This window comes from Zonotrichia leucophrys, chromosome 6, assembly GCF_028769735.1.
Source record: "Zonotrichia leucophrys gambelii isolate GWCS_2022_RI chromosome 6, RI_Zleu_2.0, whole genome shotgun sequence".
NCBI lineage: Eukaryota > Metazoa > Chordata > Aves > Passeriformes > Passerellidae > Zonotrichia > Zonotrichia leucophrys.
This window is the reverse complement of record NC_088176.1, coordinates 10646710-10674624: the sequence shown is the minus strand read 5'-3', so window position 1 is coordinate 10674624 and position 27915 is coordinate 10646710. Positions and strand designations below refer to the sequence as shown.

Sequence of the window (27915 nt, the reverse complement as noted above, 5' to 3'; positions counted from 1 at the left end):
TCATTTTGGCTTCTTACATGCTAATTCTCAAATGTTCTCTAAAATTTCCACTTAGTTTAGTTTTAATTTTTCCTTCTGACTGTGAATAAAGCACAGCTTCACTAATTATGTCTACAGCTAATTCTTTTTATGTACATTTATCTGATTTGCTTCTCTCCAAAGCATTTTTTGTATTAATGCATTAATTTCATAATCACTTCAAATTATGTTCCATGTTGCATGAACAATTGGGGAATTAGCATCTGCTTGCAAATTGTTAGCTTGGCTTTTCATTTTTGTTGTTGCAGTTGATGAACTCAAATTATCCATACTGAACGTGCCTGAAAAGAATTCCACCTCTAACAATAAATAATTCTCTTTACTTTCTGCATTGGTTCTTGTTAAGGGAATTCAGTGCAGATATGCAACAGAATAAAACAGTGTTTTTCCTTATCAGTTTGGGTGTAACAGTTGATTCCCACGTAGAGTCACTGTCACAGTGTCTCACAGATACTCCTAGATGCTACTGTGCTGAATGTTTCAATTCTATTATCATTCTGTGGTTGCCACAATTCAGGCTCTCAGATGGAACCACAGTGTCACAGAGCACCCCTGGCATCCAAGCAAGTTCAAAGAGAGCACTGAGCTCACATGAAGCAAGGGCAGAGCTGCTCAGACCCAGCACAGCCTTTTTTCACAGAGGTGACCTCCTGAGCCTATTCAGACACAGGGACACGCAAGCTGTTCTGGGCCACACTGAGATATTACGAGAGCATGAGGGCTAAAATATTAATGAAGAAATGATGCCCCATGCCTCATTTCCCTCCTTGCACATACCATGGTATATCTGAGGAGGATGGCAATGCAGAAAATTCAGTGCTCTTACCCTTTTACTACTCCATTTCAGAGTTGTCAATGCTGCTTCTCCTTGACCTCTCATTCTTCCCTTTCTTTCCACGCAACTTTCCTTCTTCTAAAATCAGTCATTTCCCCCAAATTTTAAAATAAGGGTAGCAAAAAGAGAACTATACATTAATCTGCTCAGATTTTGTTACTACTCCACCTTCAGTTCATGATCTAATCTACCTTTACAATGTCTAAAGTAAAAGATCAGCATTCTTGGTTTGTCTTCATATACCATCACAGCAGGCATGATCAGTTAGTTCAATACACACAGAAAACCAATTTTTAAAACAGAACCTCAGTTGGTGCAAAAGCCTATTGAAGTTAACAGAGCATGATTAGCAGTTAATGGCATTATTAAAGGTTGAACCAACTGAAACTACACCTTTCTGTCTTCATCACCCAGTGCATAATTTCACCAACTAAATCACCAAGAGAAATCCACTTTTTTCAAGAACACAGGTTTTCAAAAATACTACAGCAAAGTGTATGTTTTCATGTTTTCATCTCCAAATAGAGCCTTCTTTATGGCTGAATGCCACCTGTCTGTGACATGCTGATGGGAAGTTCAATCCATAACCCTTCCTTGGCTTTTTAATAAGGTGATTAAAGCTTTTAGCAGTCACACAGCGGTAGAACTTGCAAGAAGGCTTTCTTGCACAATAGACATTTTAGTTATTAAAACCAAACCAGGACAAAGCATTGCTGGATTTTTTAATGAATATTGCTACAACAGAACTTATCTTTCTGCTTAAAATGGAGCATAAAAGGAGGAGCATTAAAACCTACTCTCATTTTAGGTTTTTTTTTTAAAGGAATGAAAGATGTTGGGTACTTTAAAGTGACCTTCCTAGCTGTGTAGCTGCTCTTGCCAAATCAGAATCCTAGTCATTATTAGACTAATTGCCAAAACTGCACAGAAGTATTCCTCTAGTGAAGAAAGAGAGGAATCATACTTAGCAGCAGTTTTAAGACTATAGAATTTATGGTATTTTTAGTGACTTGATGCCATGGAGTCAAAGATGTGCTTCTCCCCTTAGCAATGTTCTGTGGGAGCATGAACTGTCCTTCTGGGTCATACTTCATGTCAGGTATTTGGGTGTCTGCTCACCAAACTTCAATGAATGTTTGAGAGGCCGAGGCACTAACGACTTCCAGCAGTGCTATTACTCACGAGATGACAAAGGAAACTTGGACTAAGCCTGTAATGCTTTAATGGCTTCTCAGAGCTGGATGTTAAACCGTTTGATAACTCACTCCTAATTACAGAGAGTATGGAAGCAATTTAACTCAATCAACTAGCTGGCTTCAAAGACAGAGTTGTATTTCTTTATCAGGAGCCAGTGATCAGTATCAGCTTCAGCAGCACTGATAACACATACAACAATGGCTGTTGAGTGCCAATGACTGCTAATGAGAACTTGATCAATAGTATTTATAATGATGCAATTTCAACGGTAATGGGGCTCCTTCTGATGAAAAGGAAAATAAGTTAGGAATGATCATATTGTCAGCCACGGCAAATTCCAGTGCTGCTTGTTTCTTGCTATTCCACATGCTGCTTAATTTGCAATTCCAGTTGTTTCTGCATTATCCAACCCCTAATTAAAGACTCCAAGGATCACAATGCCTAGGTGTTCATAGCTACTACGCGGTAGAACTCCTGAGTTACCTACTAATGGTTTGTTTTTTCTATTAATGCCTAGTGGATACAAGGTGAGAACAAAGCTACCATTTTTTACCATTCAGGCAGTGTCAAACGGATCATCCATTACCAGCATTTTCTCACACAACTTCCTGGAGGGTGCACTCCATATACAGATATTAATGTCCAGGTCTGTCTGCTGCTCAGTGATACAGATGAGGGTGTTTGATTGGATGCTCCCAGCAGTATTTCTACATCTGCACTCAACATCTCTGGTTTAAGCTTTCTCTCCAGCCACATTCACCTCACAAGCAAAAACCAAATAACAGACCATTTTGGCCCCTGGAAAACTGTCCCCACTGCTATAGGGGGAACTGCATAATACAGTGCAACTGACTTCTCTAAGCTCTTTTGTACGTAAGTTTAAACAGTGCCCCCAACGTATAATTTCAGGTGGCAGTTAATTTCATAAAGAAACCAAGATTTGGTAAGTTAGTGATTGAAAGAACACGCTCTAGACACATTGCAGAGAAATCACACAAGCATGACAAAAAGTGGAAAGCTGAGGAAAGGGATTCTAACAACTTGACTACAGAAAGGATTTAGGTTAAGTCAGGAGCTGGAGAGGAGGACTGCATTTTGAAGTGAAATTTAAGAACATTCTCAGTTAAGACAAATGCATCAGAATTATATGCAGAATTATAAAAACTTTCACAACAAATATAATTGGTATGAAAAACAGAGAGAACAGAGGTGAAGCCAAAGAACACTGTGAAGTCCCTACTATTCTGGATCTTTGCTGTCATAGTCAGCTGGAGTCATAAAAGTCAATTATATTTCGTCTGTGTACTGCAAGTATTAACAACCCCAAAACATAGGGATCACACCAGTGAAAGACACCCGTTTAATTTCACTGCATGTGTGTGGGTGAATGAAAAAACTGTATGCAATGAGAAGGCTAGAAAAGAAACAAAAAACCTATGGCTATACAAGTCAATTCCCACAGGCAATATCACTGTCTTATTTATTGTACATTAGGTGCCCCTCACTCTCACTAAGGCTTAAGCACCACCAAATTTATCACACTGTTGGAGGGAGCATGTGGACAGTTACCAGGCAGTAGTTAACATGCTTGAAATTGACAGCCCAAGGTGCTGGACAGTCATTTGTCATGGAGACATAACCAGAAGCAGAAAACAATCAAGGACTGGCAGTCAGAAAAAAACAGAGGCAAAAAATCAAGAGTGTTCATGGTCTTGGCAACGAATCCTAACCATAACCCCTGCTTATGAATATGTTACTAAGCCTAGTCATTACAGATAAATGGAGCATTCAAAACAAAAATGTATCCTTCTCTAGATGATGCACTAACCCTGCTAAAAGAATACTTTGGCTGTGAATAAGACCAAATCACACAGAGAGACAGAGTTCATGCTGAATTTTCTGCTTCCCTCAGTCTAGCAGCAGGAGAAACCTCCTCTTGAGGCCTCATATGTTCTAAGGGAATAAAATCCTTGAGGATCCAGTAGTGTACGCTTAACAGCCAGGCCCAAGGAAGAGAGGACAGATTGATATTGCCATGTCAATAAACTTAAATATGTTCTTCCTGACTACAGTGGGTCATTAAATGGTGCTCAGGATTACAAGTGGTGTGATTTTATAATAATTACTGAATATGGTGAAGACATCCTTTTTCACATAATTACTTAATCTTCTTGAGTCTTTCAAGGTATTTGCCATTCTCATCAGCTGAACTGTCACTTTATAAAACAGAATTCATTGAATTAGAGCTAGGAACATGACAAATAGCAGACTTTGCTAGGACTTTTTATTGAAAAATTATTTGGAAAGTATTTCCTTAATAAGTTCTCATTATATTATTCTATTGTACCTGTTCCATCAAAAAAATGTCAGAGATGTCTTTTTCCTCATTTTCCCAAATTCTAATGGATAATGATGTACTCAATTGTTAACATTCAAAAGCAGAGAAATTCTTAACATTTGTATAAATTATTTGTGAATTTTAGGGGTTTTTACTTTAGAAATAATTGGCATCAAATTTACATCAATCTCATAATGATAATTACATTTATCTAACATTGATTTCTGTGGGGCAAATGATCCTCAGAAAATTTGATCACCTCACATGTATTCACTGAGTTATCCTTTGATATCAAGAGTACAGCAGAAATTGTCACCTTCACTTTTAATCATGGAAAGATAAGGCACAAAGCAATTAAACAGCACATTCATTAGAAGACTTAAGAAAGCCTGTGCCAAGGCTCAAACGCCCAAGTGCAATATCTCTAACAGAAGAGTTTCCTTCTTCCTATCACATATTTCTGGGCCAAGCTTCCTCTCTGGGAGACAATCAGGCTATAGACACACTGTCAACAAAGAAAAGTGTTGTTGTCAAACACGAACTTTGTGACATTTCAGTCCCAGTCTCTGAATAGCTTTGAATACAGTGATTCTCTCCTTTTAGAAATAAAGTTAAAATCCATCCAGCTGAATGACTCAGTCTGAGAAAATATCTGAGGCAGAGATTACATTACTGGAAGCTGGAGGTGGAAGAGTTCCTTCCAGGTCACCAGCTGCGCTGCTAAGTTTTTTAAGAATATTTAATATATTTTGTATACTTTTTTCATTAACTTCCAAAGTTCCCGAATAAGAGGGATGTTTACTGCAACTTTTCATGCACTGTCACTGAGAAATGCCTTTCTAAACTGACTGGCACAAAGTCTTTCTCAACTGGTTTATGAAAAACTGCCAAACAATGCTGCACCTTCTCTGATGTTTGTTCCAAAGCTCCCTGGAGTCAAGAGAAGCCTCTCCTGAGGATTCAAGCTGCTGGCAGCCTGAAGTTTTTTATTAACTCACAGAACGCAAAGCAGTAAATGGGTATCCCCTTGCCTCAGTTCAAGTGCCTGAAGTATGGACACAGACAGAGTGAATTTCAGCCATGCATGCAGTTTTCAGCCAGTGTAACCCCTGGACACTGAAGTGAGCAGCTCCAGTGCTGGCACAATCAGGCACAGGGAGATTTCCCAAACTGGGGGGACCTGAAGGGAGTGCAGAGAGACAGTTAAGGGACAGGGGCAACTGGGACAAGTTCCTGCTCCACACAGCTCATGAATCTCCCCCATGACTGCCCCACCTCCCCAGGAGAGAGGACTAATACTCAGACAAATTTCACCACCAGCAGGGTTGTCAAGCATTGGAACAGGAGGCTGAGCAAGTGGCTGAACCACCACCCCTGGAGATATCTAAAGAACACAGATGTGGCCCCTAGGGACAAGGCTTCTGCTGACTTGGACTAGTCAACAGTTGAACTTAAGGAACTTAAAGGTCTTTTCCAACCAAGATGATTCTATAATTTTAAGCTAAGACCACTGACCAATGCATGTAAACTCTTATGAATAATGACATTTGTCCCTCTAGAGCTGGCTGGCTTACTCTGCATAGCCAGGAAGCAACACAGAGTATATCTTATTCATGGTAAACTGAACATCCTTCTTCTTTAGTGAGATTCCCTCCACAGCCTAGACCAGATATCATGGAAACCAATGAAATCTCATTACTATGTGATAACAATTAACTGCTTTTTTTAATAAGCCAACATTTTCTTCTCCACATATCCCAACTTCTTTATTAACCTTGAACAGAAGTTACATTCAGAAACTGTTATCAATGACTCAGACTGAGACAAGAAGTCAGTAAAGAAAATTATATTGCCCAGAGCATCCTTTCAGCTTTAGTTTCTTCTTTGGTTTATGGGTCATTTGCAAATCTGTTCTGACAGGAATATTAGGCTGCTAGATAGCTATAGCAGAAAATTCACCAGAGATTTAAACTCCAGTGAATGTTCACATTCCCATGGGCCGTGAATGAGAGAGTTTTTATATCAGCACTCAGTTCTGAAACGTCAGCCAGCTTTTCTCGCCCATTAAAATGAATTTTAAAAACCTTTCTAAAGAAAGTCCAATTTGTGTGCTAACCAGCTCTCTAGGAAGTTTGCTATGTGATTACATACCCTCTCTCAAACAAATATTTAAGTTATAAACATTTGTTCAGCAGTTGTGAGCATGTACATTCCCCCCTAGCTGCAGAGCACTTGCACAGAAAAATGCAAAGCTTATAACTTTCCAGCTTTGCAATCCTACAAAAACATTTGCAATTTTTTACAGGCACGTATCTCAGCTAATTGCATACATTTTTTTTACCTGACAAGCGAAACAGATGTCAGATGACTAAATTCATTGATTCAGGTGCTGATTTGGCACAGCTTTCCCCTTTTCATTATGCTTAAGATCTGCCTTGTCCATGTTCTCCTGCCTAATAAAGTCACTGAAACAATTCAGATAGCAAGTAAAATGGCAGAGCTCCAGAAAATTCACTGATTTCAACCTTCTTATACTCTGCAAACAACCTTCCTGTACTCTGAGTAGTACATACTTCCATAATTTGAGAAGAGCTAGATCAAAATCCAAGCACAAGCATGGTGCCAGTTTTCACAATTAGTTGTGAATTTTCTAAGAGGCACTGAAAAACAGCACTGGACTCTGTGAACATAGTCACTAGACATGTTCTTCCCTTCAGGGTCCTTCATGCAGCTGGCAGAAAGCTAATTAAGGAGACTACAGCTCAGTGTATCCTGTCCATATTGACACACTGCTTCCCTCACAGCACTGACATCAACAGGACAAAACAGAAAGAATAAAGAATCTTGAGTTCTGAGTTTATTATAGCTTCATCACCTGTTTCTCAGATGGGAGATGATGGAGAGAAGAGAACATTGCCTCTCATCAGACATGTCATACACACAGCTCTGGACCCTCTGGGCCAGCAGAGAAAAACAGGTTTTTAAAGATACTGCTTCAGAAAATCAAGTTCCACAGCAGAAATCAGGATCCCAGGTCACAGGTGTTGAGATCCTCCTGTCTCCTTCCCTTCTAGCTGCAGATTTTCTTGCCCTTCTTCTTGTGTTATCATTGGCACTCACTGAGCTCAATCTGCCAACTGCTTCAGTGACCTGACCATTGCAGAAAACACAGCCCTAAATCAACTGGGAAACATAACTACTGCGTAGGGTGTGAAGGGAGACTGAATCCTGACACAGACTGCTGCAGTGGAACCAGTTTGACTTGTTTTTTGTTTGACTGCTGGACTCTCCTCCTGATGATGGCAAGAACGGGTGAAGAATGATAACCTCATGGCTTTGCACTCTTAATAACAGGCTTTGCATTCTTAATAACAAGACAAGGTGAACACTCTGCAAAACTGTTTTGTCCCTCACTTGGAAGGTTAATGGCTGGCTTGATTTGTGTCAGAATAAGGTTTTATTTGGAAGCAAACCATCATGCCAGGTTGCGTCAATACTGCCTAATCTCCCCAAATTCTTTTTCAGACCCAGAAGAATTAGCTCTTCTGCAGATCAGAATTTGAGGCTTTACAATCTAACCTTTTCCTTTTCCACTCAAACTCTTTCTTTGACACCAAAGATGAGAGTCTTTAATATCAGAAAGCCCCAGAAATTAAGCTCTTGAAGAGTGCCAAAAAAGAAGAGCTGATCAAAGGGCTAGTGGCAGATATGGGACTTGATACCTCAAAGGGCATCCAGTCTACAAGTACATTTTATATCTTTGAAAGCATGGAATTCTCTTACTTTCCAATCAGAGCACTATTTATACAGCCTCAGAGGCACTGCAGTTACAAATAAAATGGGAAGTGCTTGTCCCAGAGATCTTAAATTATTTCTACAACAAGAGACAACAACAAAAAGACCGATGATGCTATGCAAGAGTCAAGACTGCAGAAGTGACAAACTTTCAGATATTCTGTTACATACTCTTAATATTATATTCAGGCCTCTTGCTTGCTATTTCTCATCCAGCTTCAGTTTCCACCCCATCCCCTACAAATCATGAGATACAAGATCCTCAAATTCTGCTATCCTGAAATGGCAGGAAATTTTATACTCTATCTCATTTTAGTGGTTCATTCTCAAGGATAACTAGTTACATTAAAAATCAATACTTCACAAAATCTAGTCACATTTTCATGGTGTTTTTAAGAATCATCACCGAGTTTTGATCTTGATTACACTGGGAGAAGTTTCACATAAGAGATATTCCCATATTTAGAACTAAGTGTGTGTGCAAATACACACATAAATATTTGTGTGCAAACACAACATTTTAAGAAGGAAAGGTTTGTTTGACAAATTGGTCAACATTTTAATATGTCAGATGGTCTTACTTGATTCACTTGAGTAAATTTCCAATCAGTATAAATGGCTTCAGGGCACATGCACTTTTTCTTTTTCCTTTTTTTTTTTTAAGGGTAAAAATACATGATTTTCATGGAAAATACATGTATTTGTTAATGGAAAGAAACCCTCCAAAAACAGGCACTATTTGCAGCACCAAGCCACTGCCCTGAGGACTCAGCCACTGAAGAAACAGTTAATCGTTACAAGTAATATTCAAAGGCAAGAAATAAAATTCCTCTGACAAATTCTTCCAACACTGCCTAAAAATGAGCAAGGCCAGCACTATACAGACCTTTGAATGATGAAGCTGCATTTTAGAAGTTGATTTTAATTTGTTTTTCCTCCAATACAACTTCAGCAGATTTCATCTGTATCCTCAGAGAAATCCTACACACCCTGTACAGGTTTGGAAGCCCATGTCCAAACATATTAATGAACCAGTAAACAGAATTTATTGCCTATATCCCTAAATAGGCTGGAGTTAGGAAGAGCAGGTGCAGGATTAGCAGAGAATCCAGAGTAGAGGAAGGATTACACAGACAGGATTTGAAAGACCCAGCAATAATCAGCTCTCAGACAGAATTTAGAGCTGCTTTGGCTTAGGAGATAATGTTTCATTGGATTTTCCCTGGAGTTCCCTTTAAGAACATTGGAGGGAGTTGCAAGTTTTGTTTGTGTTTGCTTTTCTTATCTTTTCACACAAAAACCAGCTGGATGTGGATGAAACCGACATGGATACACAGGGGATGAGAAGCTGAGAGTGCACAGATCTCCTGAGACAAGAAAATTCCTGTGTCACTTGACATGATGAGCCAGATATGGGCCTCACCTACAGCAAGGCCCTGACTGCTCCTACAGATAACAACAGGTATACAAACAAGGACAGCTGGAAAACAAACAAAAAATTTAAATACTACAGTGGTAAGAGAGATTTTATTCAGACCGGCCTCCTGACTTACTAGTTTTATAGTAAATTCCCTGTTTTCTTGCTGTAAAAATTGCTCAGAGAACGGGGATAATGCCACATATCTAAATCAAAAACAGGAAGAAAACAAGTGAAGCGACAGATTCTTAAAAAGTCACATGCAGGGCACAGTTTGTTCAGAACAACCAAGGAAAAGCCCACATTTCATGACTATGCTGGCTGATAAACACTTCCAGTTTCTAACAAGCAGAAATATGTATTTTTGTCACAATTATTTTGTGTCTTTCAAAAACCTGGTGTTTCAAGAGAACCACTGTAAAATCATGTATCTTTGAAATCTCATAAAAACCAGTTTAATCAGAAATATCTTCAGGGAAAAAAAAAAAAAAGAAAAAAAAAGATGAGGAAAGCCTGAATGTTTTATCTACTTCAAAATAACATGTTTAAAGATGTGTCACAAAACATTGCTTTGTTTTTAAAATTTTGGAAATATAATAAAAATTGATGATCACACATTTAAGTCTCAACAGAACTATCACATCAGAGGAAATCAAACAAATTTTTGACCCTAAGTTAACAGGAGGAAACATTCCTCTCTTATTTCAGAAAAATGAAATATCAATCTTTCATAAATAAAATAAAAAATAACAAAGTCCTACTATACAGAACGCTAAATACTTAAGTCCTAATTAGGTGTGCACCTCCGAGCATAGTGAAAAGAGGAAAAGAATGGGTACTAACCCTCCTTGTAGACTTGGCCCTGAATTCTTCAGCGAGTTTAATCCCCCTCAAACAAAAGATGATTCAGAACTGTAAATCTAAGCTGGAGGGCCTGGGAATGCTATGCAAATGTTTTAATGCATTGTGCACCCATCAAACAAAGAAAATAATCAACTTGATTACTGAATTCTCTACCTATGAGTCTGTAAAGTCCCTCTTAATCCTCTCAATTCCTCCCCACCTTGACTCCAACCTTTCTTTTATCTCTGATTCCACCTCTTTTGTTTTTTTCTCTCCTTTCTTTCTATTCCAGGAGGCAGATGACTGCTTGCTCCTCCTCTGGTTCATTATTTTTCACACCTCTTTCCAACTACTTAATTATTACTTGTGGGAACTCAGCATCACAACAGTCCAATCACAGTCCAGGAGTCTGGTGCTCCCATTTACACAAATATAATAAAGTAGTTGCTGCAGAGAACTACAAAGTACAGTACCTGCAAAGGCATAAACTAAAGGCAAACAAAATAAGCTGAAACCAAACTATGCCCAAGGTTTTTTTGTCATAAATGACAGAAGAAAAAAAAAAAAAAGAAAAGAAAAAATACAGAATGAGAGAAAAAAGGAGAAAAACAGAAAAATCCTTGAATTATTTAAGTATTGGCATATGGCAGTGGAGCAGTGGACATGCACGATGGGAACACTGAGAAAGATACACAGGCACTTAATTGAAAAGGCTGCAAGCAGAAGTGGGGACTAGAGCCACAGGTTAATAGGAGGCAGCAGCTGACCTCCTAACAAGCACTGAGGTATGGCAAAGACAGCAAAGTCTGGGAAGTGAGGATCTGCAGCTCTACTTTTAGTGTAAAAGCGGGGGAGCATTCCAAATCAAGGCATCTGATTTCTGCAGCTGCATTCTGTGTGAATCAGAGATGGCCACATTTGTGGGGTCAGGACATTGTAACAGCTGAGACAGGAGGGGCTGAAGGCCTGAACAGGAGCATTAGCCCCGCAGCCATCTGGGAAAGGTGGTAAGTTGGAAACAGGAGCGCAAAAAAAAATCACTGGGCTTTGACACAACTTGCACAGAAAACCTGGCCTGATGCAAAGCAGCTTTATGGCTCCCTACAGCTGGAGCCATGGGATGGATGGAGCTGTTCCTCCTTCCTAATGGCCACCACCTACAGAGCCAGTCATCTGGATCAAAGAGGAGTTCCCATGCTGCCCTTCAGTAGTCCTCTTAATCCACAGCAACACACTAAAATAGCATCTTTAAGGCAGCTCAGGAAGACATCTCCTGCTCCTCATCTCTAGCATTAACATTTCAAAAGCAAATAAATCCTGATTCACAGAAAAGGACTCAATGTCCCCACAGACAGGCTCATGCAGTGAGTTATTTGGAAGTGAGCACTGCAGACACTGAGTTTTGCTGGTTCAGAACATCAGGGATGTGTTTCACTCCACAGCAATGAAGGAAAAGCTAGAAGGGAGCAGAATGCAGTGCATACCTAAGTGTGGGTGAGTTCAGGCAAACCACTACTAAATTTATAGTAAAGAATAGAGGATCTATAAATGGATCTATTCATTGCAGCAGTACCTGAGTAACTGCTGTAGCTGTAGTGTGTAGCTATACTTAGTTACACAGCTCTGATGAGAAAAGTTACAGTTCCCAAACCCTGACGAGCGAAAAGAAATGAGGAGACCATCAGTGCATCCACCATCTGTGTCTCCCCACTTGTCAAAAATTTAGGCCAGAAGACCTTGCTCAGTTAGTAAAGAAGGAATCCATCTCCTGTTTAACTCTTGAGAAGCTAGGGAAGTTAGACATGTATAAACCTTCACAGATCCTGACACCAGGGACTTCGGAAAAAGCCCAGCTGAAGTCAATGATAAAGTAAAGCAGCATTGGGCAGGATCAGACAGCTGGATCTCTTCATCACCCAGTAAACCTGTGATACCCAAACTCTGACATAAAATTCAACTGCAAGAAATCCTGCAGCACCCAGCCAAAAATGATGTTATACTGCTTCATGGTCCAGTGGGCAGCCTAAACCCTGACTAGGAGGAAATAAGCAAGAAGAGACTTCTCTAAAACCAAATCTGTCCTGTTATAGAGGCTGTCAGCTCTACCTTGCAATGCTGGGGAGCCATGTCCAAACTCCCAGCTGATACACCGTCTCAGAGCTTCCCTGTCCTCTGTTGTGCAATGTCTGTGGGATGAACACTCCAGGGATAGTTGGTCTCTACAAGTCCACCCTTCCTTCTCTGGTCTATCTCCATCTGTAGTATGTATGACTACACACCTGTGTGTGTATTCCATCAGTATGACACTGCACCTACATCTCTAGAATGCACTGACCAAATTATTTATGTTAAAAACTCATGTTACCATTGTTGCAAGTCATGCCAATAACTGTTCAAAGATATCATTCACAAATACTCCCTCCAGCTGAGTTTGATAAAGGATAATTGATAATTTTTAATGATTGAAAAATCAAGCACCTGGAATCACAGTCACATGCAATTCAATGTTATCACAAGTGATTCTCTGCTTTATCTGGCCCTCATACATCTTGTATATTCTGCTGACCTTCCACTGATTTAGCAAGTGCACATGTTCTCAGCAGCATTTTAACTAAATTTGGAACCTTCTGAGGAAAAAGCACAGGACAAAATGGTAGAATTTACACTGGGATTCAGATTCCCATTTCGCCAGAGGTTGTAGAGATGTAGACAAATTATTTAATGGTTTTAGACCTTTTTTGTCTTCCCATCAGTTGTCTGGTCTTGAAGTACTGGTTTCCCAATGTATGTACAAAGCTGTCTACAAAACTTCCAATAAGATTTTGTATCTATTTCCTTTGATTGTCTTGAATATAGCAGAACATATACCAGTAGTGTATGTAGGGAAACCCTAATGACATCTGAGTAGCATATGAAACTAATAAATGTTAAATATGTGGGGTTATATATGGGGCTTGAGTACAAATATGTATGAAATACAAACAATTATATTTATCAGGGTAACCTCTGTAACATCTCAAAGGTATACAGGTCCTAGCATTTACTGAAATTATACATTAGAAAAAGTCATTAGATACAAAAGATACATTACTGAAGTCCAGTATGTTGCCTGTGAGCCCAGGCTCAATCCACAAGCTCAGAAAGAAACTTCTTCCTTCTTGCCAAATATTTCACTCTGGTTTCCTCTGCTGCAATGGCGGGAGATTGCCAGAGGAAGCTCTTCTGACATGCTAAGAAGAATAATTTAATTTTGCATTCAAAATGAGTCTTTTTATTGACTTCAGTGGATTTTGGATCAAGATCTGAGACTAGTAAAATGAATGTTAACCAAGTGAGAGCCTGTGTGGCTGATTTTCAAACCGTGGAATACCGATTAAAAATGAGATCCATGACTTACAAAAAGCTTTGATAAATTTGCATTTAAAAGCTTGTAAACCATTCCCAAGACAGGCTAGGGTTCTTTTTTCCCAAGTTTTCCCTCTAATTCACTTAGTAATCTTCTCTGTGCATCCATATTTTTAATTTATAATGGACCATGTTCTTATTTTCACCAAAGACTACAATAATGTACTACATTAGTAACTGCGATTTAAAAAGGGTAAAAAAATCTTGTTTAACATAATAATTAAACATTTATTTTTCAAATTATTCCAGCTATAATCACAACTAAAATCAGAGCAAAACATATTAATTATTCTGATTATGACTCAGTTTAATACGGCTACAGTCTAATAATCAGATTTTATTGCATAGAAAACTTTTGGGTTTCTGCTTTACTATCATTTATTGTAGCTGTTTTAACTTATACTACTACACAGAACAGGCACATTTCAGAGACATGCAGCAGGTTTTAAATAGGCATATTCTCAACACTGCAAGAAGCAATGTCACCTCAGGGTGGTGGGGTAGCAGAGATGAAATCCCTCCTTCCTTTATATTCTTGAATCTAGAACATTGGTGAGCACATGAAAGTAATTTCTCTCTCAACTGTAAAGTCCTGTCTAAGTGCAGCTTTTAAGAGTCAATAAATGCTTTTACTAACTGAACACTGAAGTGTAAGCAAATTTGCCTTTTAATGACCAGAAAATATAATACCCTTTCCAAATATCCTTGCTGTGGATTACACATTTATGACAAATATTAACATAACTAAGTTAAGTATCCTCTTGAAAAAAATACCTCTAATTTTGCTGTAGTTATTGGGTCTGCTTGTTGTGGTTTTTTTACTGCAGACCTCCAGACTACACTTAAAATTACTTTGCTGATCAGTTGCATTTATTAAAGTTCTCAAAACTCTGTGCAGGAACAATGCTGGCAATTTCTGTTCTCTCAGGCATTTTTTAGGTTGGCTAATTACATTCTCTCTGCCTAAATTTCCCCTGCAGCTTAGGAAAGAGATGCTTTCCTTCTTCCTTTCCATACAAATACTTTCTGCAGCTTCACCACCTGCTGTTAGAGAGGTCCAAATACATTCTGACCTAGAAGAAGAGGGATTTCAGGTACAATAGAGAAAGGAAATGGAGTTTTTTTTATTTCACTGCTTCTTAGAAATGTTAGCTTACGCCAGCTGAGACAGGCTACCAGGTGTTTTTGCATTTGTGTGTTTTTGTTTGCAGAGCCCTTCCACATATTCAAAGAAGGGAAAAACTTTTTTCCTACTCTCCACAAATCAGTGAGGTGGAATATTTTTTTTCTGGACTGGAACACATTAAGAAGGAGACTTTCATGTAAAGAATATTCAGTGAAGGTGCAAGCTGAGAGCTGGGTACCTGCCTGACCCTCTGTGAGAATCCCTCCTTCCACCACCATTAACTCTGCCTGCGGTCACAGCCACCCTGGAGAGCCCCAGCAAAGAACCCATCTGGTACCAAAGTCAGACCCAGGAGGGAGAAACATGGACTAATTTCACCTTAGATTAAACTCAAGCTGGACCACAGCAGCCTGCAGTGTGAATGATTTGACAGATTACCGAGTAATATTTTATGACATTTAGGGATGGATTTTTCAGAAGGATGAGGCATTTATTTCTTCTGAGGTTCTGCATTTTAAGGAGAGAACAGCTTTTCCACTGCCTGGACTTTGAATGCAGACAAACTTTGAGAGTAAGAGAGAGAGAGAGGGTTTTGATTTTTAAACTCTCTCCCTTCCCAACAAAAATAATGTTTTCTTTTGATGAATCTGCTTCACTTATTTACAATTTCATTAAATACCGGTGCAGCAAGCATAGGAAATATCTTTTTACTGAAATACATGTTTTTTCTATCTCAAGTGGTAGAGACCATATATCTCTCACGCAGCAATAATACAAAAATGTGTATAGTATAATGTAGCACCTATTCATATAATTCCAAACAGAACATATGCACACAGCTTTAGTATGGCTGTAATGTAGATATATTGAACAATATTAACCTTCTTTATAGTGGGAACATACTTTTTATTATGCACATGAATTGACTATTAATGAAAACTGTTTGCACTTATACAGCACCTCACCCCAAAAAACTCAGTGAGATTTTCTCAGTGAAATACATTTCTGTTTTGCTCAAGTCAGAAGCTACCACCTCCAAGAGCAAAGCTTCAATGCAGCTTTTTCAAAGTTATGTGTTAAATGAGAAAGCAGGTAAAAAAATAAAAAGTTATAGATTAATAATTTTTTTACATTTGTTAAAGTCACCTCTCCACTCCTACAGATATGAAAATAACTCTGTTAACTTGAGTACTGACATCTGTGGAGACACAGTGACACAGGCTGTGGTCACACAGGGAGCACTCCAAGTTCCTGACAGGCTGTTGTGACCTGCATTGGAGTGTGTGCCCCTTTTGGTGGTGGCTGAATTAGCTGAAGGATACCCTGGGTTGTGCCAGCCTAGCTTTAGTCACTCTGGGATCCTGCTCATCAACCCAGGCGTGGTTTAGTCATGGAGGTGCCCAAACAAAATAAAACTATATACAGATTTGGCTGTATCTACAGTGCCTTCAGGGACCTAGCTAAAGAAAGAATTTAAACTTCAATTTATCCTGACTTAGCCCCACAAGGCTACATTGCTAAACATGCAAACTTGTTACGGTACATCTGTTGTCCAAATGGTGGAAAAACCAACTAAATTCAGACTGCCTGCAGGTCCTGCCTGGCTGCAAAAACCAGAAACACCCTCAAAGAGCCACTTCATGGCTGACTTTTCTGATCCACATTAACCATTTGGTGAGTATCAATCACATAATTTAGCTTAGATTATCCTCACTGAAAGCAAGGGAATCCCAAAGCACCAAGAAGTGTGGGTTTGGGTTTTTTATTCCCTCCCTGAATTTCCTTTTAGCACAGGCTTGGCATGTTTGCAAATCTCACCTTCAGGCTAGGCTTCAATTCACTCTTGAAAGACACTGAGGCGGCAGCCACACTTACATAAGAGCAGCTGTACATGGCATGATTTTAGTGGCTCCAACATCACAGGAATGCTGTGACAAGCACAGCACTTGCTGCTAGCCAGTTAAGATAGACCACTTGAACATTATCCAGGAGAGAAAAATGCTTTTATCAATATTATTTTACTGTTTATTTAGAGAGGAACTGCAGACATACTCTCTAGGAAAAAAGGAACCCCTATCCAGTGTATTGGCCTACAAGAAAGGATAGGCTCTGAGGCTTAAGAGAGTTAAGATAAGCCATATCATCATATAAAACATATATATTTTTCACTTGGATTTTTCTTATATTCCTGATGACAAGTGAGAGATTAAACTAGAAGTCTCATTAAAATGTTGTTGTCCCCAAGGTACATACAGATGTGGTTTGGAATTGTCACTCCTGCCATCTTTAGAAAAGTTTCAGTCATAATGAATAGGAGAGGAAAACCCAAGAAGTTCAACCAGGCAAAGAGCCAGAGCTCCAATTACAGCAAGTAGGATGGGAAAAGAGTAATAGATTTTAATTGGTGCCCAAGGGGGGAAGGTCAGTCTCTCTGCAACAATTGGAGCCTTTGGTGGTAATTGACTGAATGCTCCTGTGAGAGCTTGCAAATGGCAGCAACACACTCGAAACAGCAGCATCAGAAACGGTTTGGCATCCTGGAGCACATGGAAAAGTTTTGCTGGTAGAGGTAGTACAGAAAGACAACAGTGAAGCACTTTAACAAGGAATGTGACTTGGGAGACAGCTCTCAGCTCCAAGGTTTGAAATGTCAAGACGTATTTTCATTAGAGGAATTTATTTCCGTTTAAAAGCAAATATTGCCATGCCAGGAGTTTGGAGCAGCAATGATTTGTCCACTGCTACACTGGATCACTGAATGCTGACTTAAGCTTCCTCTATTCCTCTATAACCTAGTGCCACTCTGCCAAACAGGCTCAAATGATTGATGTTTTCCTTTCTGCACTTTTTTTTTTTGATCTTCCAGAATCAGAAGAATTAGGAGAAAAGATGAATTTGTGGCTAGGATTTCAACCAAAATCCTGTGTTCAGTTTCTCTCAGCAGCTGATTGTTTTTTGACCTTAGAAAAACACAGATTTGATCTCATTCATAAACTAGGATGGACAATATTTCTCCTGAACTACCTATTAACAACAACAAAACAAAACAAAAAAAACCCCAACAAACCAGACCCATAAATGAACAAAGGACTCAAGCAGAAGCAAAGAAATAGAGAAACTGCCACACTTTCTTTCCCAGCAGATAATACCTGGGTTCATCTGCAATTGTTCTTTACTTTCTGGGAGCTGAGCAACATGGCATTAGGGAGGACATATGGATGTGTTTGTGTTTCTCCCCTCACTGCCAAAAGCTAAGCACAAACTGCTGTCATTCAGATTTGCTAAGCTATTACACTGATTGTTTACCATTAGTAATAAATGGAAGACAAGTTGTACATCAGGACCCAAAGGAACAGATTCTGTTCAAACACAGAGAAAAAAAAAATCTCTTCCTATAAATTCTTAACTTATAAATAGGACAGATGAATCTTGGTCTTGACGCAGAAGGGTGAGTCACAATAATATGATTTTGTGTTTTTAGGGCTGCATAATGTCCAGGAACAGCTGTGAGGCCATTGCCATGCTTATTATCAAGGAATTACTTCTAATGGATTGTCTTCACCAGAAAGCTACATCCAGAGCACACAACGTGCTCAAGAGTAGAGTCCACAGAAATTGCCTACGAGGAAACAAAGAGACCAGCAACACAAGGCTAAATCCTCTAAAACATTTTCTGTCTGGAAAAAAAAAAAACCACAGAAAAATAATATTCAAACTCTATGTAATGGGGTGTGCAAAGGAGCCCTAAACCAGGGAAAGGTGATTTTTTTTTTTTAACCATATCTGATGAAGTTACATCTTCTAATTCTGCACTGTGATTAGGCATCACAAGTTAAGGTTTTGTTGGTAACTATGCATTTGCATGGAGAACTTATTCCACAGCTTTCTGTCTGTCTTTGGTCTGTGTGGAAAAAGATACTGAACAAACACATAAACATCTCATCACTCCACAAGAGAGACAAAACCCTGAGAAATGCCTGCACACAAAGAATTTGTAATGCAAGGACCAGACCACAGTTCCCTTCTAATTCTCCTTATTATCTCTAATGAAGGAATTAGGTACATGGGACTGCAGACTGAAGAGATTTTATATTTACACAGAGGCAGAGAGACCTAAATGCTTATGTGTAGTGGAGAATTCAGTGTTTTGAATTGAAGCTGTTCAGGGCAGAGTTTTAACAACAACAGAATCAGCAAAGTGATTAAAAATGTAATTTAAGAACCATTATGTTCTACTGTTTTCAGTAGAATTTATCTTGGTAAATCTCTAAAGAATTTTAAAAGGAAACATTTCAAAACAAAATGGCCTTAGCTTTTTGCACCCAAAACATTGTTATTCTAACATCAATCTCTTCAAGACAGAAAAATCTTAGATGACCTCAGCAGAAAAAAATAGTGTTTTGACTAGGAATAAGTGCTTTCAATTAATATGATCTTTTTTCTTTCTCTAAATAACAAAATCCATTATTCGTAACATTCTATATGCAATACAAAACTGCAAATTTGATTTTTGCTTGTCAAATACTGTGCTAATTTAAATGTTTCTGTGAAACATTATCTTTTGAAAATATTTCACCAGCTTTTTAACTGCAGTGTCAGTTTAAGAAAAAGCAAGAAAAGTGTGTTGGCTGACAGATTTATGGTAACAGTTGGCCACACTCAAAATTTACTACCAAGTATTTCTCTCAAATCCCCACATGTTCTTCTTAGCAAATGTGCACAGAAACACTGTGAAGGTACAAGTGTGACCTGAAGCATTCACCATGGTATGATTTCACTCCCCTATCCATGAAAAAATGTTTATGAAACAGTGGTCTAGGGTTTGATCCATTGAATCAGAATACATAGCAAGCACTCCTCCGATAGTTCTTTGTGAATGTATTTGGTTAATGTCAACCTCAACACCATCCTCAGCACTGCCTCCAACAATTGCCATTGTCATTGCTCTGCTCCTCAACAGCTTTCCCTCCTTTGCTCTCACTTATCCCTAAAATATTTACCTTTACAGAAACACTGACCACATTTCAGTCCTTCTGAACATGGTGGAAGAGATTCCTCCACAGAAAAACTTGAGTTTGTGCAAATTTGTGGGAGACCCATGCCCATCTGAAAGCCATGTTGTGGCAGACGGAAATAGAATTAATCCTGTTTATTCCCACCCACAACCTCCCTATGCCATTGCTCTCACAGCTGTGTGATAAGCATTGCATTTTCCTTGCTCCCCAAGTTATATGCCTTTCCTAGATGTTTTAATTCCTTTTTTGACTGCTATTGAGAAAGAGGTGGAGAGAAGGGAATCAAAAAATACAAGAGAAAAGATACAGATTACAGTGCTTATTTTCAGTCAGTTCTGACCCTTGAATTCTCTGTTTGGTGTTAAATTTGACTCTTTTTTTTTATCATTATTATTCAGGCTCTGGAAAACCTCTATCTGTCCTTCCAACAAGAAATCTAAGCCTTTCACTTAGTAGCACTAAAAGGGAAAGACCATTCATGGTTTTCACAACATCTTTTTCATACCAGACACTTAATTATTCCCATTTTCTCCACCAAGCTTGGCTGCCTCCTCAAGGATCTCTTACTCTCAATTTGAAACCTGAGTCATCACTTGTTGGTCTCTAGTTCTCATGCTATTAGCATACAAGTCAAATTCCACATTTTCTTAGCAGTAGATGGCTTTCTAATTGCATCTGTTAATCTTTGCCATCACTCCCCTCTCTCTGCATTTACTAGCTCTTATCAATCAGAAGTTTACTAATCTAGAATATTTTTCTTGTTTATTTTCTTCACTTTAGTCTCCCTGTACTCCAGGTACAGCTAGACAGAAGGCAAAACCCTCGAATATCCTTTAATTTCATCATTCATTTTTGCATAGCAACATATCTAGACTGCAGAAGGATTGAGCAGTTGCAATCTGCTGGCAGACATGCCCTACAGATCACACAATCTGCTAATGAACAGACAGCACTTTCCTGCAAGCCCAGCAAGGGAGGGTTGAGTGGTCAATATTCAAACAATATTTCGGGTTTTTTTACATTATCATTTCCAATGTGCCACAAAACAGTCATTGTATGGTTATGTGTCACAGTATCATGTTCTTTTTCCCTTGAAGGTGAACTTCCAAAGATATATAGTATGAAGACAACTTCCAAATTTCATGACCAAAAAGTAATGTTCCTACCACAGCACAACAGGGAAAGGAGATAAAAGAGATTTAGTTATGTATCTTTAATCCCTCAAAATCCAGAAGTTAACTGAAAAAAACCCTGCTGTACATATTTTTAGCCCAACTTTATGGGACACTGAACAAACTGATTTTCAACTGCTTGGGACCAGTTTTTCATAGGAAAAAAAAAATCAATATTATGGCAACTGGATTTCTTCCTGGTTTGAACAGCCTGTCTTACTTATTGAAATGGATGGAGCTACAAGTTTGAAGCTATGACAGGTCTGTTCTTGCTCTGCCATCAATCCCAGCTGCCTGCTTATGGCCTGCAACTAACACTGCTCCAGTGCTCTCTAAGCTGCTGGCATGTATCCTTCCTTGCCAAAAGGGATATCATCTGTTCCAGAGTATTTGGTAAATCACAGAGGAATTAAAAAGGGATAAAAGAATTGAAGGACATTCAACAAGAGATTATCTTGCATAAATTTTAATTGTCCAGTTTGCAGAAAACAGGGAACAGACTCAGAAGGGAAAGAACACTTTTGAAACTATGAAGTTGGATTCCATGGCTTGTAGCTCCCTATCATTAGTTTCAATGCCCAGTGTGCCCTTGGAGACTTCTGTGAGATACAAAGGCAGACTGTAGTGCTACTTTGAGTGAGGAAATGTCAGAACTGCCACTATGTTTGATAGGCTTACAAGAGCAGAAGTGGAATAAATGGGCTTTGATTTCACTTCATATCCAAGAAGAGATATGGATGTAGAGTAATGGCAAGGGCTTTGTGTGTAATGGCTATTTGTGAGAGCTGTCATGTACTGCAGCCATGAATCAGAAAGTTTGGTAGCAGATGCTGCCAGACACTTCAAAAGTAAAAATATTCACTTTGAAAGATGAGGTTCTGCCTTCAGCTTGTTAATATGGACCAAATGATTGTTAATTATTTGTTTCCCCACAAACTCAGTATTAAAGACAGAACCAGCTTTACAGTGACACATCTTCAGTGTCTCCGGAGAAACTACCCAACTGCCAGATCACATCCAGCAGATGTGAGCAACAATCCACCTTCCTAAACTAGTAAAAAGTTATCCTTGTTTGTGTGTGAGATGGGAGGCAGAAAAGACAGTCTTCTGAAATGGAAATAAAGTCTATACTTGTTTATCTGGTTCACAGTCAGAATTACTCTTGAATCTAAAGGTATTACAAGCAAAAGTGAAAACTGTAATTGCATTAACCCAAGGACATCCCAAGATTATCAGATTTTCCAGTTACCACCACCAGAGGCTTGTAAAGCAGTTGACTTAATCCATCATTATTGCGGAATTGCAGAAAATTAAAGACTTCTTAATTCTCAGTGTGACACATCCCTGTTCCCAGGGGTAGGGAACTGTTTGCATGTGTACAGTCTATCCATTGAACCACCCCTGTAGCCCAAGATAATCTCTTGTGGGTTTTCAACCCTCTTCAGATGAGGTGGAATCTTTAGCTCAAACTGCTGAATGAAACAGATTTAGGCCACTGTATTTAGAGAAAAAATACTCTCTCTGAAACAAATGATGAGGCTATAAAGAATCATTAATTGTGGTCATAGCATAGGAGACATTTCATTCACCATCCTATGTTATAGAGCACTTAATCCAAACAGAAGTTTCCATTTGAACAAATTTATGTTTTGATCTCCAAAATGGTGCAGGACAAAGTGGCTCCTCCCTTTAAAAAGGTATGAAAACATTCTCAGAGAACATCTTGAAATCTTCTGTTCACTACAACATTTCAAAAAAAAACCCCAAACAAACAAACACAAACAAAAAATCCCACAAAAAAACATTAAAAAAACCCACAAAACAAACAAACACACAATGAAAAAAAACCCAAATGCAAAAAAACCCCCACCAACCAAAAAACCCCAAACAATTCCAACCATTCACAAATGCCTTTTTGGTCTCTTATGACTGTCTCTTTGAAAGCTTGACTCACAGCCTGCAGCTAACAAGGACCTTTCATTCCAAACAAAAAGAGAAGAGCAAGAAAATAATTGCTTTTACCTCAGCAAGAGTGGACTGCAATCACACAATGTGCATGACTGACAGAGGCTGGTTTCCCATTGTGCCTAATTTGCTAAGGATGCCATCCCCTGACCACGACAGGATTGACTCAGTCCACAGTGAGGTGTGCTCAGAGCTCTGCTGAGCTCTAACCTCTCCAACACAAACTGAAAGCCTTCACATCAAGATTTACAGAGGCTACAAGGAGGACACGGCCGAAAAAAACTGTTTTTCCTTGACTGAAAAAATCAACACCTGCCCTCACATCAGAGCTCTGAAAGTTTCCATAGCAAGGCAGGTCAGAAATAGAAATTTTAGAAGAGTTCCCAAAGTGATTTTAGCAACTGAAGAAAAGCAGACTCCTGAGGACCAGCAATGCCAGGTGGAACTGTTCACCTCTGTGGACACTTTCCACAGCCCTTAGAAAAGTGTAAAGCACACAGCTCCGGGTCTTACCCTTTATACAAGGGGGCAGTTTACATTTCATAAACAGAACTTCCCTAAGGCAAATCAACTTGCCCAATACCACAGGATAGAAAGTAGCACTCAATCATTCCCATTTCAGCTAATAAGAGTAAATTTTCTACTGTCTTGACAAATAGAAACTTCTGCCACTTACTCTGTGCGAACCACCAGCCAATGCTAGAAAGAACAGAAGGCTAGGCTGCCATTCCTTTCATTTCCTTTCATTTAAAACTCATTAATATAAATAAATTTGAAGTAGTTGGGGATCTAGCCAGCATTGAAGCCCAAGCAATTTTATTTACAATAAATATCTGCTATCTTGGTGCTACACACTCACCAGGACAATGCTTAACACACTGTGATAAAGGTGATAAACACAAGCAGTGAATATCAATGAAGAGGAAGGCATCGGTAATCCATTCATCTTTAAAGAGAAAAAAAAAAAGGTAACACTGTTCCACACAGCAATTAAAATCTGAACAGTTGGAGGAATAAAGCAAAAAAAAAAAAAAATCAAGGCAGGCCTGTGGAAAAGGAGAGAGTAAAATAAAACAAGCAAACAAACACACACTACCACAAAAACACAAACCCACAGGAAATATCAGATGTACTAGTCCTATTAATAGCATTAAAGTCACTGGCAGATACTATCACCCAGCATTTGTTAATTAACTGAAGATACACAGATACAGGGGGCTTGAAAGTGCAAAGAACAAATGGGCCGCACAAACTGGCTCTTTGCAGAGAGCACTGTGCTTCCTACAAGGATACAGCATCTAAACCAGCCAGCAGCACTGCCTGAGTCAGAGGAAACCTCCAGTTAAATTCTGGAGTCACCACCACAACCCATTCACTTTTTGCATGTGTATGCCTATGATTTTCCATGCAATGAGTAAAAACACCCTGTCTGAAAAGCTTTTATAGAGAAAGACTGCAAAGCTTAGTGCTTGTGAATTTCTAGGAAAATGAACGACACACTTCTGTGAAAACAGAATTTCAAGGTATCTACTAGGATTTTTATTTTAGTTTAGTTTGTAACCCATCAGCATTATTCCCAAACAGTATTTCTTCATGGAGAAGCATTCAAATAATTTTCTTTCTCATCATAGAAGTCTCCAAGAACCTAACAAATAAACCAATGTTGACATACCTAAGCCTAGGGATTTATTGCACATTGCACATGTCTCTTCTGCAGACTTGTTGACAAATACTCAAACAGGCTCTGTGTCTTTGGCAAGATCCATGTGGGACATTTTTTACCCCCAATCTGTGTCATCTGTCATACGACCAGGTAGCACAGTAATTCAGTAAAAGGAAAGAAAACTTAAAAATGTTTCCACTTCTCTTTGCCAGGACTTATACATCACTATGTTAGTTACAATTTTCTGTCATTTCCTTTGGAAAATATTGTAATTCAGAAAAATGTCAAGCAACAGCAATAGGTCGTCAGTTTAAATTGTAAATAATGATTGACTTTGTTCTAATCTTTTTTTCCAAGCATCCTTTTGGAATATGACATTGCCTGTGATGTCTGGTTAAAGGATTTAATTTTGTTCAATAAAGAGACACGAATTGGAAGTCAAAAGCTTTTAGAAAGAAATTGGCATGCATAGGCTGTGGGAAGCTCTGCAAATACTGGGTATTTATAGACCCTTTTTTTTTCTAGATGGAGAAGAGCAAATAAATTACAACAAACAATTTATTCAACATGATGTTGTTTGTTCATTTCCAGAATGTGAAAATAATCAGAAATTCATGAACAAATCTATCAATTATTTTAATAAATCAAATTACATGCATTCTACCGTTCACTGTGCTAAGTGCTCTGCTTTGCAAAGAGACAAGACTTACATAAATGGTACACTTGCTTTCTTTCATCACAAGCAATCAGTCCTGAGTCAGCTAAGTTCAAAATTTACCTTCTGTTTCAATGGAACAGCTCCTAAAAGTCAAATATGTGCTAAAAGAATTATTTTTTTTTTCCTAAACAAGGCAACTTCAGTAAGTTAAGTACATGCTGACCCCCCTTACGGATCACTGCTGTAGCAAGGTCTCTCATCTAATAACTTCAAGATGAAAAATGCACCATTTTCTTTTCCACTACTGAAGAAGCCTTTTCTCTCTGCCACGGAAGGCCTTGTGGAACAAAGGACATTGAAGGCTGCAGCTGTAGTCTGAGAAATCACCACATACAACTCACATTTAGGGAATACACACTCCTAGCATTTGCCCAACACTAACTGCAGCAGTGCATAAACCCTTCACATGAAGGGCACAAATTTTATAAAACTCATGGAGTTTAGAGGAGTTGAGTCCTAGATTTTGAAAGGATTTCTGCAGTTATACACCCAGCCCTCATTAGTGAGACAAAATGCAACTTTCAAATTGATCAGAGTTTCTGAAAGTGTTATCAGAGTTTCAGGGGAGGAGAGGGGATCAGGTCTTAGAAGCCATAGATTCTTCCTTGGTGGCAAAATTTTTTAATGTGTTTCCTTCAGCTTTTCATTCCACAGCAGGTATAATAAAGACTTTAACCTTCAGTATTTTTGCTTTCCCTGTAGAAGAATTCTGAGCGTGGACACATGCCATGCCCTCTTAGCCTCAGGGGACTATTTGGGTGTCTAAAATCAAATGTTTATTGACAGAATGGCCTGATGTTCTACAAAAACAGCACAAGAAGGGCCTCCAGAAGTTCTCCTTGCAAGCCTAACTCTGCTACTGCTAAAATAAGCATTGAAAAATTCAATCTTTCCACCAGACCATTACCTAGATCCTCTCATCCCAGGTGTTGCAGATTTCTTCTGGCACTGGATCATATTGACTACAGGCCAACTTTACAGCAGACTTCTGCCAGAAAAGATAGTTCCACACTTCTGCCTGGAAGCTTTTTCCTTCCATCTACTTAGTTTTTGAGCTGGAAAGGGATTAGTTTTCAGGCAGGTCAGTCCTGGATCCAGCTCACCAGATGGCTACACAAACAAGGGTGGCAGAGAAGGGCAGGGAGTGGGAGGGAGCAAGATGCAGCCAGAGGTGATGAAAGTTTTTCAATGCCAGCCTGCACGTTGGTTGGCTTGCTGAAGGCCATTTAAGTGATATGATCAATTCATTCTTCAGCTCCTAGAAAGGAGCTTCATATGTCCTTCAGGGTCAGCATCAATGAGATGACATCTCTCCACCAATTTGGGGCCATTTAATTGCAATTTAAACTGCTAAGCATTGTCCTTTCTCATTAGGACAGCTCCCTCTTCCTTTCACTGTCTGCCTTAAAGACACATAATTGTTTCAGTATAGTGAGAACAGCATGAGAGTGACCTCAGCTGCTCAAATACACCCAGACTCCTTTAGAGGTGAGACTACTAATATTTTCTGCCAATGCAATTCAGCTTTGCCTGTAGACTAAGAAACAAGGAGTAGAAAACAAAAAATTTTATCAAAAACTTATCTCAAAGAAGGCATCCAGATTCCTTTCATGAATATGTCATCATTATAAATTCATAGTAAAGTGTTAGTCACTAGGGTGTCTGAATGATTAAAACCTTCTGGGCTTCGAAGGCATTTTCTCTGCAGGAATTTGTCAAATCCTGTTCAGTTCACCTTTGGGAGCACTTAGAAGACAAATAATGTTACATACAATCTGGTCACTGTTAGCTGCATTTCTGCCATTTTAACAAGTCTCTCTCTCTTCCAGAGAACAAAATCAACACCATCCAGAAGGTAAGCAAACAATCACATTCAGGGTACTGTCCATTTAATAGCCATCTTCCCTCAAGTACTACTGGTAAGTGGGATAGGTGGTACAATTTGGCTTATATTTTGATAAAGACATTTTTGTAAAGACATTTTTTTCAAGGCAAGAGTGACAGAGAGATTCCTGCTACTTAGACAGTAACAGATATTGAGGAAATTAGGAGAGACCTGCAGGGCAGAAATCGCATCATAAAGGTAAAATGAGCCAACACATCGTCACCTACCTTACGTTTGTTTGTTGGGCAAACATACAAGTAGCTCAAAATAGTCTTCAGACCAACTTTATCATTCAGTTTCTCATATGTTGTCCCATAATCTGTTGACCTACAATTCAAAAGAGATTCTTGTAAGTACAAACACTTAATCACAAAACCACAAGTCACTTGGCAGCTTTTCAATATAAGTCATGCTTTAAATAGCAGAATGGCTCTCCAGAGCTTTTTCAATGATTCATGTAGTATATAATGATACTTAATTATATACACATAGCATCATGTGC

At 38.8% G+C, this 27915-nt stretch overlaps 1 protein-coding gene across 5 annotated transcripts in view; it reads right to left on the bottom strand.

Moving 5' to 3' along the window:
• The window catches only part of SORCS1 (sortilin related VPS10 domain containing receptor 1), a 256566-nt gene that overhangs the window by 114227 nt on the left and 114424 nt on the right, over positions 1-27915 (bottom strand). For all 5 annotated transcript variants that reach the window (XM_064717506.1, XM_064717509.1, XM_064717507.1 and 2 more), the window contains exon 3: positions 27641-27740. In XM_064717506.1, the coding sequence (XP_064573576.1) occupies positions 27641-27740 (100 nt within the window). The remainder of the gene's footprint in view (positions 1-27640; positions 27741-27915) is intronic.